The sequence below is a fragment of the Saimiri boliviensis genome, chromosome 2 (genome assembly GCF_048565385.1).
Source record: "Saimiri boliviensis isolate mSaiBol1 chromosome 2, mSaiBol1.pri, whole genome shotgun sequence".
Lineage (NCBI taxonomy): Eukaryota > Metazoa > Chordata > Mammalia > Primates > Cebidae > Saimiri > Saimiri boliviensis.
In genome coordinates, this window is record NC_133450.1 from 180816064 (window position 1) to 180829910 (window position 13847).

The 13847-nt window shown below is 37.1% G+C and overlaps 1 protein-coding gene and 1 long non-coding RNA gene across 2 annotated transcripts in view; one reads left to right on the forward strand and one right to left on the reverse strand.

Moving 5' to 3' along the window:
* Positions 1 to 13847, forward strand: part of LOC141583743 (uncharacterized) — a 32751-nt gene continuing 18904 nt past the window's right edge. The window contains exons 1-4 of the long non-coding RNA XR_012516625.1: positions 1 to 83; positions 2168 to 2319; positions 4118 to 4217; positions 5731 to 8879. This is a non-coding gene — a long non-coding RNA (uncharacterized LOC141583743). The remainder of the gene's footprint in view (positions 84 to 2167; positions 2320 to 4117; positions 4218 to 5730; positions 8880 to 13847) is intronic.
* LINGO2 (leucine rich repeat and Ig domain containing 2) overlaps positions 8873 to 13847 on the reverse strand; it is a 342878-nt gene continuing 337903 nt past the window's right edge. The window contains exon 2 of the mRNA XM_010350422.3: positions 8873 to 11298. Coding sequence (XP_010348724.1) covers positions 9443 to 11263 — 1821 coding nt within the window. The 5' untranslated portion in view covers positions 11264 to 11298 and the 3' untranslated portion in view covers positions 8873 to 9442. The remainder of the gene's footprint in view (positions 11299 to 13847) is intronic.

A 13847-nucleotide genomic window follows, 5' to 3' on the forward strand; every position in this document is an offset into this window, starting at 1 on the left:
CCGTGGAAGCACAGACCACTGGATTCTCCAGGTGTTGCTAAAATAGAAGAGCTTATATAAATCAAGGTGGTGGAGCAGACTTGGTAATCTCTTTGCATTATACATTTGTTCTGTGCTCAGTGAATTAATTCCCTGTAGGATGTTAGTACTAATACAGCATGAGGCTTAAAGAAACACTGGATGCCACAGAATGGATTTGTGTGTGCAGGTTTGAAGAAGTGTTGGTTTAACTTTTCTCAGAGCTCTGCATGTATAGAATGGATGTAACCTATTAGTCTTTTGTACATCCAGCTAATAGCCCATGGCTACAGGAATAGACTAGATGTAGTGAATTGCCTCTGTGCTATGGTTCCAGCATACTTGATCTCTTGTGCTTGGAAATAATATGGATAGTGATGCGGTAGTTAGAAAAGGGTTCACATAAATGCTACCTCTGCCTTGGATGGGGATCAGGCAAACACATTTATCTACCAATATGACAATGTCACTTCTGCCTTAGATGGGGATCTAGTAATCAAATTTATCTCCAAATGTGACAATACAAAACTATTCACTATAGATATAGCTTTTGCAATCACATAAAAGATTTAGGTATTTCAATCAAAGAGGTATCCTCTCTAGCAGTCTGTTATTTTTGTAGAGACTCCTTGGGTTTTCAGCTCTGAGACCCTGACACTCTGGTGATTCACGTGAGTTCTTAGTTTTCTTTATTAGCAGCCAAACAGAAGAGTAAGAATCCACATTTTCCATCTGCCTTATCTTTGTCCTTTTCTCCAGATGGTTCTTAGTACTATATACATATATATGTGTCATTCTGCCATTAAAATAGATAGACTATTTTGAGAGATTTATTGACATGTGCTGATTTACCAATGACAATATTATGGAATAAAACCATGCCTGCATAGCTGTAATAAGGGAGCTCCTTCCCAATCCAATTTTTTTTGATAGAGGATCATAATTTTTGCATTTAGTTATTTATAAGAGTTGATGAAAGGCACCAGTGTGACAAGCCCTAGAAGCCAGTGTTTTCAGATTTTTCCACCAATCAGTGGCAGAAATAGTAGGTAAATTTCCCCTCCGGTTTCTCAATTTTCTCCTTAACTTTGCTTTATTCCACATGAGTCTTCACCTCCTGTGTTTTAGGTCTGATAATGAAGTAATTAAGAAAGGAATATAGGGTTGTACAGTAAGCTTATCTGCCTTAAAGGGAGTAGGTAGAAACTCCTAATTTTTATTTCGACTGTATTGAACAACACAAAAACACTGACAGCCATCTAGCAAGGGCAGTATGTTCATGACAGAGGAAAACGGGAGAAAGAAGAAACCAAACAACAGTAACACAAAACTATGATGAACTTCTAAATTTACGAAGTCATACATGATCAGAAAATCTATAAAGTGCAGAGCCAGAAGCCAGGCCACTGAGTATAGCCTTAACTTCATTATATTATCTTCTTCCCATTGTTTAAGTACAAGTCCTGAAGTATTGGGACCATCTTATCCCTGATTGCTGAGTTTACTGGACAACTCCTAATATTGATTGGCAGAGATGTATACCCAACACATTCAAAACTATGTTCATGGGAAATGGCTCTTTGTTTCAGTCATATTGATTTAGTAGCATAAAATAAAAGCCCACTGTTAGAGATATGACTGACCAGAGCAGCTCTGGTATTAACAGAAAATTTTCAAGAAGAAATTCTCTTTCTAGGGGAAAGCTCTTCATTTTCCAATTAAAGAATAGCAGGCTAGGCACAGTGGCTCACGCCTGCAATTCCGGCACTTTGGGAGGCTGAGGAGGGAGGATCATCAGGTCAGGAGATTGAGACCATCCTGGCCAACATGGTGAAGCCTCCGTCTCTACTAAAAAAATATAAAAATTAGCCAGGTGTGGTGGGCACCTGTAATCACAGCTACTCTGAAGGCTGAGGGTAGAGAATCGCTGGAATCTGGGTGGCACAGGTTGCAGTGAGCCGAGTTCGCGCCATTGTACTCTAGCCTGGTGACCGAGTGAGACTCGCTCTCAAACAACAACAACAAAAAAAACACAGTAAATAGCAAAGGGACCTTTTCTGATTTTTAGCTAACAGTCTTAGTATTTGTGTGTCTGTTGCTTCCTGGAGGTGAGTCCTAATTTCTCGTTATCTAACAATGTGACTTCCAGGTACCATTATTGTCAGCTTTCTGCTTCTTTCTCCACCTCCTCCTCCTTCACTGGAAGTCACCTAATGAGCCACAGAGAGTGAATATGATATCCTAGATGATGACACCTACCTGAATACATCTCCCTGAAGCCCAGTCGCTCAAGTACAAAAGGTAAAGCGAGCACCTTCAGTCTCAGCCCGAGGAGTTTCTAAATTTTCAATTCACTTCCTCTTTAGACAATTTTCTCTTTCCCTTGTTTCAATTTGCTTGAAGACTGAAGATGTTTCTCTTTTTAATTTTTTTGTGCCTTCCTACCTGACACAATGTTTTGAATCATTTGGCTGAGAGAAGGCTAACTAAGAAAGAAAAACTAGATGGTGGTGGTGTATGTATGGCTTACTGAACCCTTCACTTTTTGCTCAAATAGATTTCATGCCTTAAGTTATGCCCATTACTTGCTTATGTAATTAAGTCAAATGAATTTGGGATACTTTTGCAAGTGATACAGGATTTAGCTCCACTGAAGAAGAATATTTTTAGACTGTGGCTGATATTACATAAATTTGGATACCCAGCAGGTTGAACTCTGACCCCTCTGTAACTTTGCTTCTGTAGCTGGATAGCTTGTCTTTTGATTCCTCTCCGAGTTGTCTCCATTCACCTTAGCATTTGAATGAGTTACCACTGGACCTGCTTGGGCTCTGACAGTATTGCAGGTTGCTGATTAATACAGTGCTACCTCATGTTCCCTGTAAGACCCATGTAACCTACTTTTCTCAATAAGAAAATATTTTTTATATGACTCCAATTGTCCTGCATTGCATTTCATATCAATACCTCAGTGAATTTAACCGAGATGTCAGCTGCTTAAGCCCTTTCATCAGCAAAGAAAACATGTTTTCTTAACTTATTTTACATGTTATAAAATAAGTTAACTAGTTTTTACATGTTAAAAAAAAAACATGCCCACAACAATTAAGCAATAATAGCTAATGAGATGCAAAACTTAGTCAAGATACTCTTGTCATTAGCATTAAATTTTCCAAAACAAAAACAAACTATCAGGCTTATTTAGAAAAAGTTTTGTTAGGTTGTTGATTATTAACTTTTAATCATGAGATAGTCTCAAAATAGGATTTTTGATAAAAGACATTAAGGGAAAACACAGATAGATATTGTTTCTTTCTTTTTCTCCTGTACAAGCTTATCAACTTTTAAAACGGTTATAAACACTTATAAAAAATCAAACCACCCTTCCCCACATATTTATATATGTATATATAAACAGTAGCTTTTAAATTAATTATGATTTGGGTCATTCTATACCATATGGAAAAAATGTGAAGACAACTGTCTTGTGTATGAAGCAGCTCAGGTGTTTATGATATACCTGATTTTATAACTGGGGAGAAAAAGGGCATGTTTTCTTCCAAATAGCCTCTATACAAAGTTTGTTCATGATTCAATTCCAATCTCTTGTTATCATATAGATATGTATATAAGTCGGTTTGCTGCTGGACATACCTTGTTGTAAAGAATGAAATTTATTTTTCAAGTCTGAATTAATCTCCAGTATAATTATTATTTGATTATATTGTATTGTTGATTTTATTGTATATATTGCAGTGTAGATTAAAGATATTAAAGCAATTTATAATAGGAGGTATGCAACAAAATAACGTAAGTTAACATGGCAATTAAATTTCTGCTTTCTTTTGGGTCCTTTTAGAACAGGTATAAAGTATTTGACTCTGACCCATCTTCAGTATGGACAGTTATCTTTTGAACTTTATTGGAATTAATTTAGTTAAGCAATTTAGTAAAACATAAATTTGCATTTTTTTGTTGTCTTCTATTGACTATTTTGCATATTAAAGATAAAGCCTTCCTTAAAATATGAAGTACTCTCTTGATTATGCCAGCTCTTTACTCATTCTGCTAAGGCTATAAATAAAGCTTTCTATTTAAGGCTGGCATTATATCAACCCACCTGCTTCTGGAAGAGGGAGAGGAAAAAAATCAGAATCACTCAACCTGCAGATTGCTGTCAGCTTGTGATTATGTGAATGGTAAGTCTTAACTTTTAAAGTGTTATGTGAGATAGCTGGAGGGTTTTTTTTCTTAAAGCAATTTCCAGTTTAACAATTACCCAAGAATCTCAGTTACCAATGAAAGAAGACTTGTCCCTGGAGAGAGCATTCATTGATGAGGTGAGGCAGCAGCTGAGAAGTGACAGTGGTGAGTAGGCAGAGGAGGAGAGGGAAGGATCATTTCAGTTGTTGTATCAGGAAAGGAGCCCATGTAGGGGAAGACCAATGCTTTTCTCCTTCTGTGGGGTCTCAGGGGAGTTTAGTTCCTGCTCTTTTTCTCCTTCCTATTCAGGATGTTCTCCAGGGAGAAGGGGGTCAGGGAGGGAGAAGCTATATTAAAGACCTTGAGAAACTTGAAAAGGGCAGTACAGGGCACAGGCAAGCTTGTCATGATGAAACTCCCAAATCTGGAAAGAGGAACCTCAGTCCCAGTCCTATTTTAGAAAAATAAACCTTTTACAAATATCTTAATTATGTCTTTTGTTGTTGTTGTTGGAAACATTTTATCCCAGGCCATCTGCTAAAAATCTCATGCAAGATAAGGAAGTTCTATCTAGTCCCTACCATTTTGGGAGAAAACATGCAGTTAGACTTATTGTTCTCCAAACAGACAAACCAACTTGAGAGTCGAAAACCTGTCATTAATTGTTGATTTAAAACATTGTTTACTTGGCTAAACCTTGCAAGCCTAGATATATGGCCCCTGGACCCAGTGTTTATTACGTTAATGGAGCTAAAGATCACAGCACTCAGCTATCATTTCATCTTGTAGACCTATGCTGTAAAGCTGTCCTTTCCCAGCTGCAGTGTAAATGAGAAGGCTCTCTTGGGAATGGCGTCTGAAGGGGAAAAGGGGAGCATCACTGAGAAATTCCTATCAAGGGTTTGCCAGAGTACCAAGAAACACCCTCTGTTGGCTAACCAAAACAGAAAATCCAAAAAATCAACAAGTCAAATAACATTTCATTCCCCAAGGCTTTCTACACCTAAAGGCAGAATAATCCCCAAACTCCTCCATCAGAAAATATCAAGGGTTGTAGCTGAAAGGAATTGAATGGAGCTCCCAAAGCCGATGGTGGAAAATCAATGGAAATAACCAGGCACATGCTGTATGAGTCTAACAAATAATGAATGTTAATTATAGTAAGAGAGATAATAAATCTTTACCTAAGTGCCAAGTAGAATGAATGGCTTTGGTCCCATTTGTTACTAGATCCAGATGCCACAAAATCCATTTAATAGCTCATGTGAGCTACAGGTGACTGGGTCATAGAAAAAAAGGTATAAAAAGGACACCATTGAAAGTCAAGGAAGAACATAGTCTCTGATTCTTCAAGTAGGAGATAATAAGTATAAAAACTGGCAATAAAGAAAACAGGATTAAAATGGGTCTAAGTGTCTCCCTTGAACCTTCTTTAAATTTTTGATACATCTTTATATTTGGTCTTAGACTTCTAAGCTGAAAATTATGTAGTTCTTTTTTCTTTTCTAGAAACCCTGAAGACATATTCAGTGTTATTGAACAGATGTGTTGTTCTGAGCACATCGCCCGAAGTTAAACGTCCTCGACACAGAGATGAAGAGAGAGCCTGGAAGTGTAAGTTAATTTACATGAGACTCAACTAAACTTTATTTCTCCAAGATCACCTCCTCCCTTTTGTACCTCTGATATAAAAATGCATGTGTTCATACCAGAGTAAAGTGACAAAAGTCAGGCTTCAATGCAAATGACATTTAAATAATTCTTTTTTTAAAAGTCGCAGAAGATTGCAACTTCTGGACTCCTGTAACAACTGAGGAGTACAAACTATTTGACAGAACAATGAAAAAAATACGCATCCTAAATAGAGCAACTTCTGAATGTGTTTTTCCTAAGGGAGTTGTCAGTAATAAGCAAAATTTCTGAGAAGGTTGAGCAAAACCAGAGTGGAATGAAAACCAACTGGAATGACATGCTGGGCCAAACAACCATATTTCTTCCTGGGATACTTTGAAACAAAGCCTCCAGGAAGAAAATGACTCAGAGATGTCATATCTAAGCAAATAACATGACCCATGTTCTGGTATGAGCTGTTATGCTCTACCATGCCCTAGTTGATATAACAAAGAGGTAATCAGAAGCCATAAGGGAAAATTCATGAATCCCTTTGTGAAACTGAGTACTAAAGCACCAGTGTTTCAGTCAATGGATACAAGACACAAAGAGGACCCCAAGATCTGCTCTAAGAGTGAGGGTGTAGAAAGTTGAACGTCCATTTAGTTACCTGTTAATCCATTACTATGATGGATGCTTCAGGGAAAAAGTAGCCAATTGCCCTGGAAATATCTGGTCCATATATTTTTATGATCTGAACCCTGACACAGGTAATTTTTTTTTTTTGTAATCTATCGAAGGCCAATTCAAACAGTATTTTTACTCTTATTAGAAACATTAGGTTGAGGAATACTTCAGCAGAGTACTACTCTAGTCTAAAGTTGACCAGTCTGGGTTCTATGGAGATCTAGTTTTTGAAAATCTTAACAGTTACAGCATGACAGAAAGTGCTTCCTGCTCATATAAATTAGTGAAGCCCAAAAATAAACAATATTAAACAGGATTCTTGTTTACAGGACTTTTTGGAGGATTTATTAGGCTCATATAGACTTTGAATCTCTAAAGGTGGTTACAGAATGCATTTCTCTAATATATTGGGTCAACAGGACTCTTTTTTTGGAAAAATGCTTAGAAATATCTTAAATAAATATTGTTCCATAGATCAGAATATGGGACCTCTGAGAAAACCCAATCTCTTTTCTTCCAGTGGAATGAATAATAGCTAAGTCTTTTTTATGGATGGGTACATTTTAATCCAATTTCATTTTACTCAGCTGTTTTTGGCCAACTTTTATTTTGACAAAAGAGCCATCAGAAACACAAAGCCTTTTTATTAATTGCTCAAGGTTTCTCTTTCTTTTTTGACAATTAGTTGAATACTACTTCAGACAGTGCTGCAAAATAAAGTAGCTTCTATTCACTTTGGGAAGTTTCTTGGAAATCTCTACTTTAACTTTGTTAATCTTTAAATTTTAAAGGCCGCATTCCATTGGCACACAAGTTGGATTAGTGATAAAGTTTGCAGCAGAGCTTGATTTTCATTGTTTGATATAAATAAGGTATTTGGCACAAATGGGAAATAAAATTTTAAAAGATCTATGATAATCACCAGAAAAGTCACATGAAAAATGAATTGAACAGGTAATTCTTTAATCTTTCATGGTATTTTCCACCTTTTATGAAGGGAAAAATGGGTTTCACTGTTGCTATCTGATTGGCAAACCAATTTCTGGGCTTGTCCTATTTTTACTGTATTCAATTTAATTTAATTAAAGTTCTTCAAAATTTCAAATTTCAAACTAAAAAAACCCAGCCTTTTGAATATCAACCCACCAATCCAATGTCAAGAAGCAAACCCCAAAGACCTTATACTCCGGCTTACATGTTATTCAAAATGTGACCTAGATATTTCCTACCAGTTCTATGCTGACTAAATATGTGACATTTCATGAACACAGTCCACATTCAATGCTTTCTCAGATCATATAACCATACGCTTTGAAAGTCATTCACTGACTATTTAGCCAAATGAATCTATGCCTCCATTGAACCAGATCACTGGTGGTCATGGCATGACACCAGTTTTTAAAAATTGGAATGTTTAACTTTGAGTAACAGTCATTAATACAAAGTGAAGTGGACAAATATTCTTGGGTCAGAGAGAGAAAGAAAATCAGCACAACTTAACATATTTATAGGGCTATAATCTTGCTTTTTCCTCAGTAGAGGAAAAAAATCAGTAATTTTTAAAAAATCCATCTTGTTTTTTCTCAGTTCTTAAAAAACAAGACAAATTCCTCTGTTTTACACAAGATAATTTTCAAAGTAAAACTCAAAATCTAATTGGTAAGGAAGCAGGAAGAAACCCTGAAATTGTCTATTCAAAGTAATACTGTGTGTACAGCATTCAAATAGAGAACATCAGAGTGGCAGAAGCTAGGTGTTCTCTTCACTAGCAGCAGTATAGCACGCAGGCAGCTGTCATGTTTTAAAGAGATTCTTGTTTGCATTAACATCATGTGATGCATGTATCACCCTGTGTTGGCATCTGAGAAGAACTCTTTCTTATTCAGAGAGCCTTTGAAATCTGAATTCTTGATTTTAGCTACTGGTGAATATTATCCTATGGTTATTTGTAACCATTACCTCTTCTTCCATTTGTATTAACCTGCTAGTAGTGACTGGAAAGTAAAATCAAGGAGTGATTAAATGGATCATTTTCATTATTAACACCTACCTTGCATTTCACAGGTACATCTAGTGGTGCACCACCTTCTGGAGAAACCAGGGCTTTTTTACAGTAAACTGGTCCAGTGTGATATTACAAGTATAAAAAATATTCCATTCTGTATCAAAACTAGGCACATGCCTTTATTTATAGTAACAGAAGTTAACAGAGTTGAGCAGTTTTGCCTTGGGTCCTGTTTCTTGGCATCCTACATCAGACAAACACATCTCTCAACATATCTCCGCCCAGAACTCCAGGGATCTAGTCTCAGGGTCATCTGTCGGTAACGGAAGGTGAAATCACACTTGGATCTATAGTGGTGAGTAACTAAAAGCACAACTTCTCATTCATATTGCTTTAAAACATGTACAGCATATATGTTTCAAAAAAAAAAAAGAAAAGAATATATTGATCTTTTTGTGGTGCTGAACCAACAATATGGTATGATGCAAGGCTTTAACAAATGATAATCATAGATACAAATTTTTCTGTAGAGTATATTTTAGACCAATGTGTCTTTTTAATATGTAAATCCTACACTGTAGGTTGTTCTTATTTTTTCTTTTGTTTTTGCAGTGGTAGAAAATGCTGAATAATTGTCCATGAGTGTGAGCCAAAGATTCAGGTTCATTACTGAGATCCCCAGAATGCCAATATTTGCAATGCAAACATTTAGTATCCCACTGTGTGGAGGGCTGTGACACATGCCTGCCTGCCTTTTGATGAAGAGTATCCATTGGAAGTCCTCCTGCTTCCATAGACCCTTCTTTTGACACAGGGACAGCTGCACACGGCTGCCTCTTAATCTAGTAATTTCCTGTGTCATACTGTCTTACTGATTACCAACATTGGCAAAAAGACAGGAGTATGAGGGGTGGGCCCTCAAATCATTTTCATGTTGAACCTCCTGGGTCCAGCTCCCTCCCCTTCTGCAACAGCACCATTGTTTTTTCTGGGCACATACTCAAGGTCAATGCTGTTTTTGTGCTTGCCTTTCCCTCGGCTCCACACAAAAAGGAGAAGAAAACAAAATAAAACCACTCCCAGGAATGTGAAGCAGCCCATAGCTGTCGACACCAGTATTGTTTTAAGGTCCAAGGAAAATGTATTGGCATTGGTGCCATTGGAAATGGTGTCATTGGAGTCGGTCATGTACATAGGGGTCCTGTTCGCATAAAGAAAGCGATCTGAAGCGAATCCTTTCACAGTTAAGGAGGCTGTGAAGGTGTCATTCCCGGCAGCATTGCTAGCGATGCAAACATACATCCCACTGTCTTGATCCTGGGCAAAGCGGATTTCCAAGGTGCCATCTGCCAATACAGTAGCTCTTCCATTGGATTTGGTGGTGATGAAACGCCTTCGGGGTGTCACCCAGGAAATCACAGGTTGTGGGTCTCCATCCGCATTGCATTCTAGCTGGACTGTCTGCCCTTCATCTACTAGCAGATGCTGCAACTTCTTTTCACGGATTTTGGGTTTTTTGCAGGTAAAGTAAAAAGAAAGGGCAGTGCTATGGAAATCCTTGAATGACCTCTCGCGAATGGTGTCTGGGCCAGCACACATGGGTTGCTGGCCACCAAACTGCAAGGTGGGCTGTCGCTGCAAGATCCAGAGAAGGCGGCAGTCACAGGCCAGAGGGTTGTTGTTAATGCTCAGGACCTCCAGAGCCCTAGGGGAAGAGAAGACATTCTCTTCCAAAGTTTCCAGCAGGTTCTGAGACACGTTGAGCACGCGTAGGAAGTGGAGCCCTTGGAAGGAGTGAGGTTCAATGGTGCGGAGCTGGGCCCCCACTATATGAAGCTCCTGAAGGCGGATCAGGTCAGAGAACATGCCTGCTTCAATAGTGCTGATGGGATTGTAGGAGAGGTTAAGGTGAGTCAGGTATACCAGGTGTTTAAAGGCGAGGAAAGGTACAGTAGACAGATTGGTGTTGGTGATTGAAAGGGATGTGAGGTTGAGACCGTAAAGGCTATTGGCAGGCATCATATCCAGTAAAGGCCAATAGTCAATCTCTAGGTGTTTCAGGTGGAACAGTCTTTTAAAGGCATACACGGGCATATTGTTAATATTGAGATGCTTCAGATGCAGGCTGATGAGGCTGCGGAGGTGGGACAGGGCTTCTGTTGGTACTGCTGTTAAGTTGCATTTCTCCAGGGTGAGCTGCTCTAAACTAAGTAGCCCACTGAATGCCCTGTGTGATATATAAACCAAATCATTGTCCCCCACTTCTAGAGACTTCAGGTTATGTAGATCCTGGAACATGTAGTCTAGTAAAATGACAATCTTATTCTCACTAATGTCGAGCTTGGTGAGATTGGACAGCCCCGTGAATACCCCCAAAGGGACCAACTTCAGACGATTGCCTTTTAGGCGGAGGGAACGCAGGTTAAAGAGATTGTTGAATGCTCCAGGTTCCACATTGGCGATGATGTTGTCACTCAAGTCTATTTCTTCCAGCAGAGGATATGATATGAATTCTTCAGGGTTGACACTTTTTAGCCTGTTTTTACTGAGGTCCAAGATTTTGGTTTCGATGGGAATACCCTCTGGGATGGCGATCAACCGCCTTCTGTGACAGCTAACAGATTTGTTCTGGGCAGAGCACTCACAGCGAGCAGGGCAGCCAATGGTGGATCCCATGAAGATTAACACCACAGCCAGACCCAGGAATGGCTGCCAGCATGATATGGCCGTGTGAAGCATGACTCCACTTCTTAGTCTACACCTAGGTCACGGGCCTGCATAGAAGGGGCAGAAGAAGGGAGGAAGAAAAGTTGAGTTAGGATATAAATAGGTGAAGAGGCATAAATAGGGCAACAAGTGTTATGGAAAGGATGCTGGATTTGGAATCAGTCGGATCTGGGCATAAACCTGAGGGTTGACCTTCTGAGCAAAATGTTCTTGGTCAAGTGATTTGACCTCTCGGTATTTCGGTTTTCCTGGGTGTAAAATGGGGACAACGAGGATAATAATAGTAAGAGCTTCCCAGAGTTGTCATGACAGTTTCAGAGTTTGACAACTATAAAGACATAAAGATAATGTGTGACAGACTTTGAGATAATAAATTTCACACTCAAAAGCTCTATTTTGAATTCAAATGAAAGAAACAGAGGTCAACAGCTAAGAAGAAAGCAGTTCAGTGTGAATCAGTGTCTGCATCACTAATGTCCAGGATATCATCCTCTATTCGAAACAAAGCTAACAGAAGTTTCATTCAATATCGGGCCTTTCGGTGCAACATACAAAACAAAATACAGTCAACATGAAGTGTTCAAATGTTTTTCCTCATATGTACATTTTCTACTTTTAACATACGTATCTGTCATAATTCAGCATATTTTAATTTATGAAGAGATTTTCTTATTAGAGGCAAACAAAAGGTCCACATACATCCTCTCTGTATTGTTTTTGTGTTACTCGTAGGAATGAGGCAGAATTAAGGTACAGGATGACTATAATAAAAATGCCCTTTAAAATGATTTTGAGATAAATATTTAGGAACGGGAGAAGAAATAATTAAATAGATACAAATGAGATCATCAATGAGCATGTTTTACATGTGGATAGTTTAGCAGACACTGAACTCAACTGAATAATAAGAGGTGTATTATTGAGCTCTGCTTTTCAACTTGGGGTTCCCAGGGGTACACTTTATCCAGAAACACCGTACTTTACTTAAGGTTAAGTAGCTTGAAACAATGGTTTTAGATTAAAAAAAAGTACTTCATAAACTTTGACATTCATTCCTGAACTGTAAAGGAACAATTAGTAAGAAAATAATTATCCAATTACAGTGTTGACCTATATATCTATGTCTACATCTAAACAAATTTATGAATAAAAAATAACAAGTAGGGTCAAACATAACGGTGAATCACTAGATCACTAGAAAATTTTCCTCCAAATGTAGAAACAAGGCAAAAGCCCAGAAAGTGCTAGCAAACCAGTTAGACAGGAAAATAAGAGTTATAATTTTTGGAAGAAATATGGCAAAACTATTATGCAGAGATCAAATTAATGTGTATCATGAAAACCAATGGAAATCAACTAAAATGATTACAACAATAGAATATGTGTATTAGCATACTATGAAATAAATATATAATTATTTAGAAATTATCTTGTCTACACAAATAAAGCATTTAGAATATACTATTGTAAAAATTATTTCAGTCATGGCATCTCGAAAAAACATCAAATTCCTTAGTATAGACTTAATAAATACATAGGACTAATATGACAACTAGTTAAACCCTATCAAGAATCAAAATAACTTACTAAAAGAGGGATATATACCATGTATTTAGATAGATAGATTAAATATTATAAAAACATGAATTCTTTTTCCATAGAACATATGTTACAGAATAATGTTTTATGCTTGGAAAATTAATTCTAACATTCATTTGGAAGAAAATATATATGAAAATCATCAGAAACATTAAAAAACTATGAAAACACCTGCCATACAATGCATTCAAACACAAAGCTATAATAATAAATCAGCATACGATTGACACAAAAATAAACCGTCCAAAAAAACAAAAACAGGAATTATATCTAAATATATTTGAAAACTCTATTTATATTAAAGGATAGCATTTGAAGTCAGCGAGAAAAATAAAAATGATTGGATTGATATTTTGTGGGAAAATTTGCATACTAACTTTACTTCTTCCAACAAAATAAATTCCAGATGAATTAAAGATTCAAATGTAAGAAGAAAACATGTACTAGAAGAAAAATCAGCAATTTTATAATATGTACCTGTTTTCAGTCTATCCCAACCTCTGTTATTGGCTTAAAGCAAGCACTGATCTGCATTGTTACTGTAGATTAATATTCATTTTATAGAATTTTAATTGAATGAAATCATATAATACATACTCTTATATCCAGCATCTTTCACTCAGCATAATGTTTTTGAGTTTCAACTATATTGCTGTATGTAACAGTAGGTTGTTCTTTTTTATGTCTGGTAGTATTCCATTTTGTCACAACAACTTGCTTATCAATTCAACTGTTTTTGGAAACTTGGGCTGTGTCTAAGAGCTGCTATGACTATTAATATAGATGTCTTTATGTATACTTATGTTTTTTTTAAAATATATACCTAGACATTAAACTTATAGGTCATAGGGTAGGAATATGTATAGTGCTTATAAGAAACAGGCACATGTTTTGCCAAAGATATTATACCATTCAGCATTTCCAGTAGCAGTGCAAGAGAGTTTCATGTGTTCCATATTGCCTCCAGCATGGATATTGACCATCTTTTATATGTTAT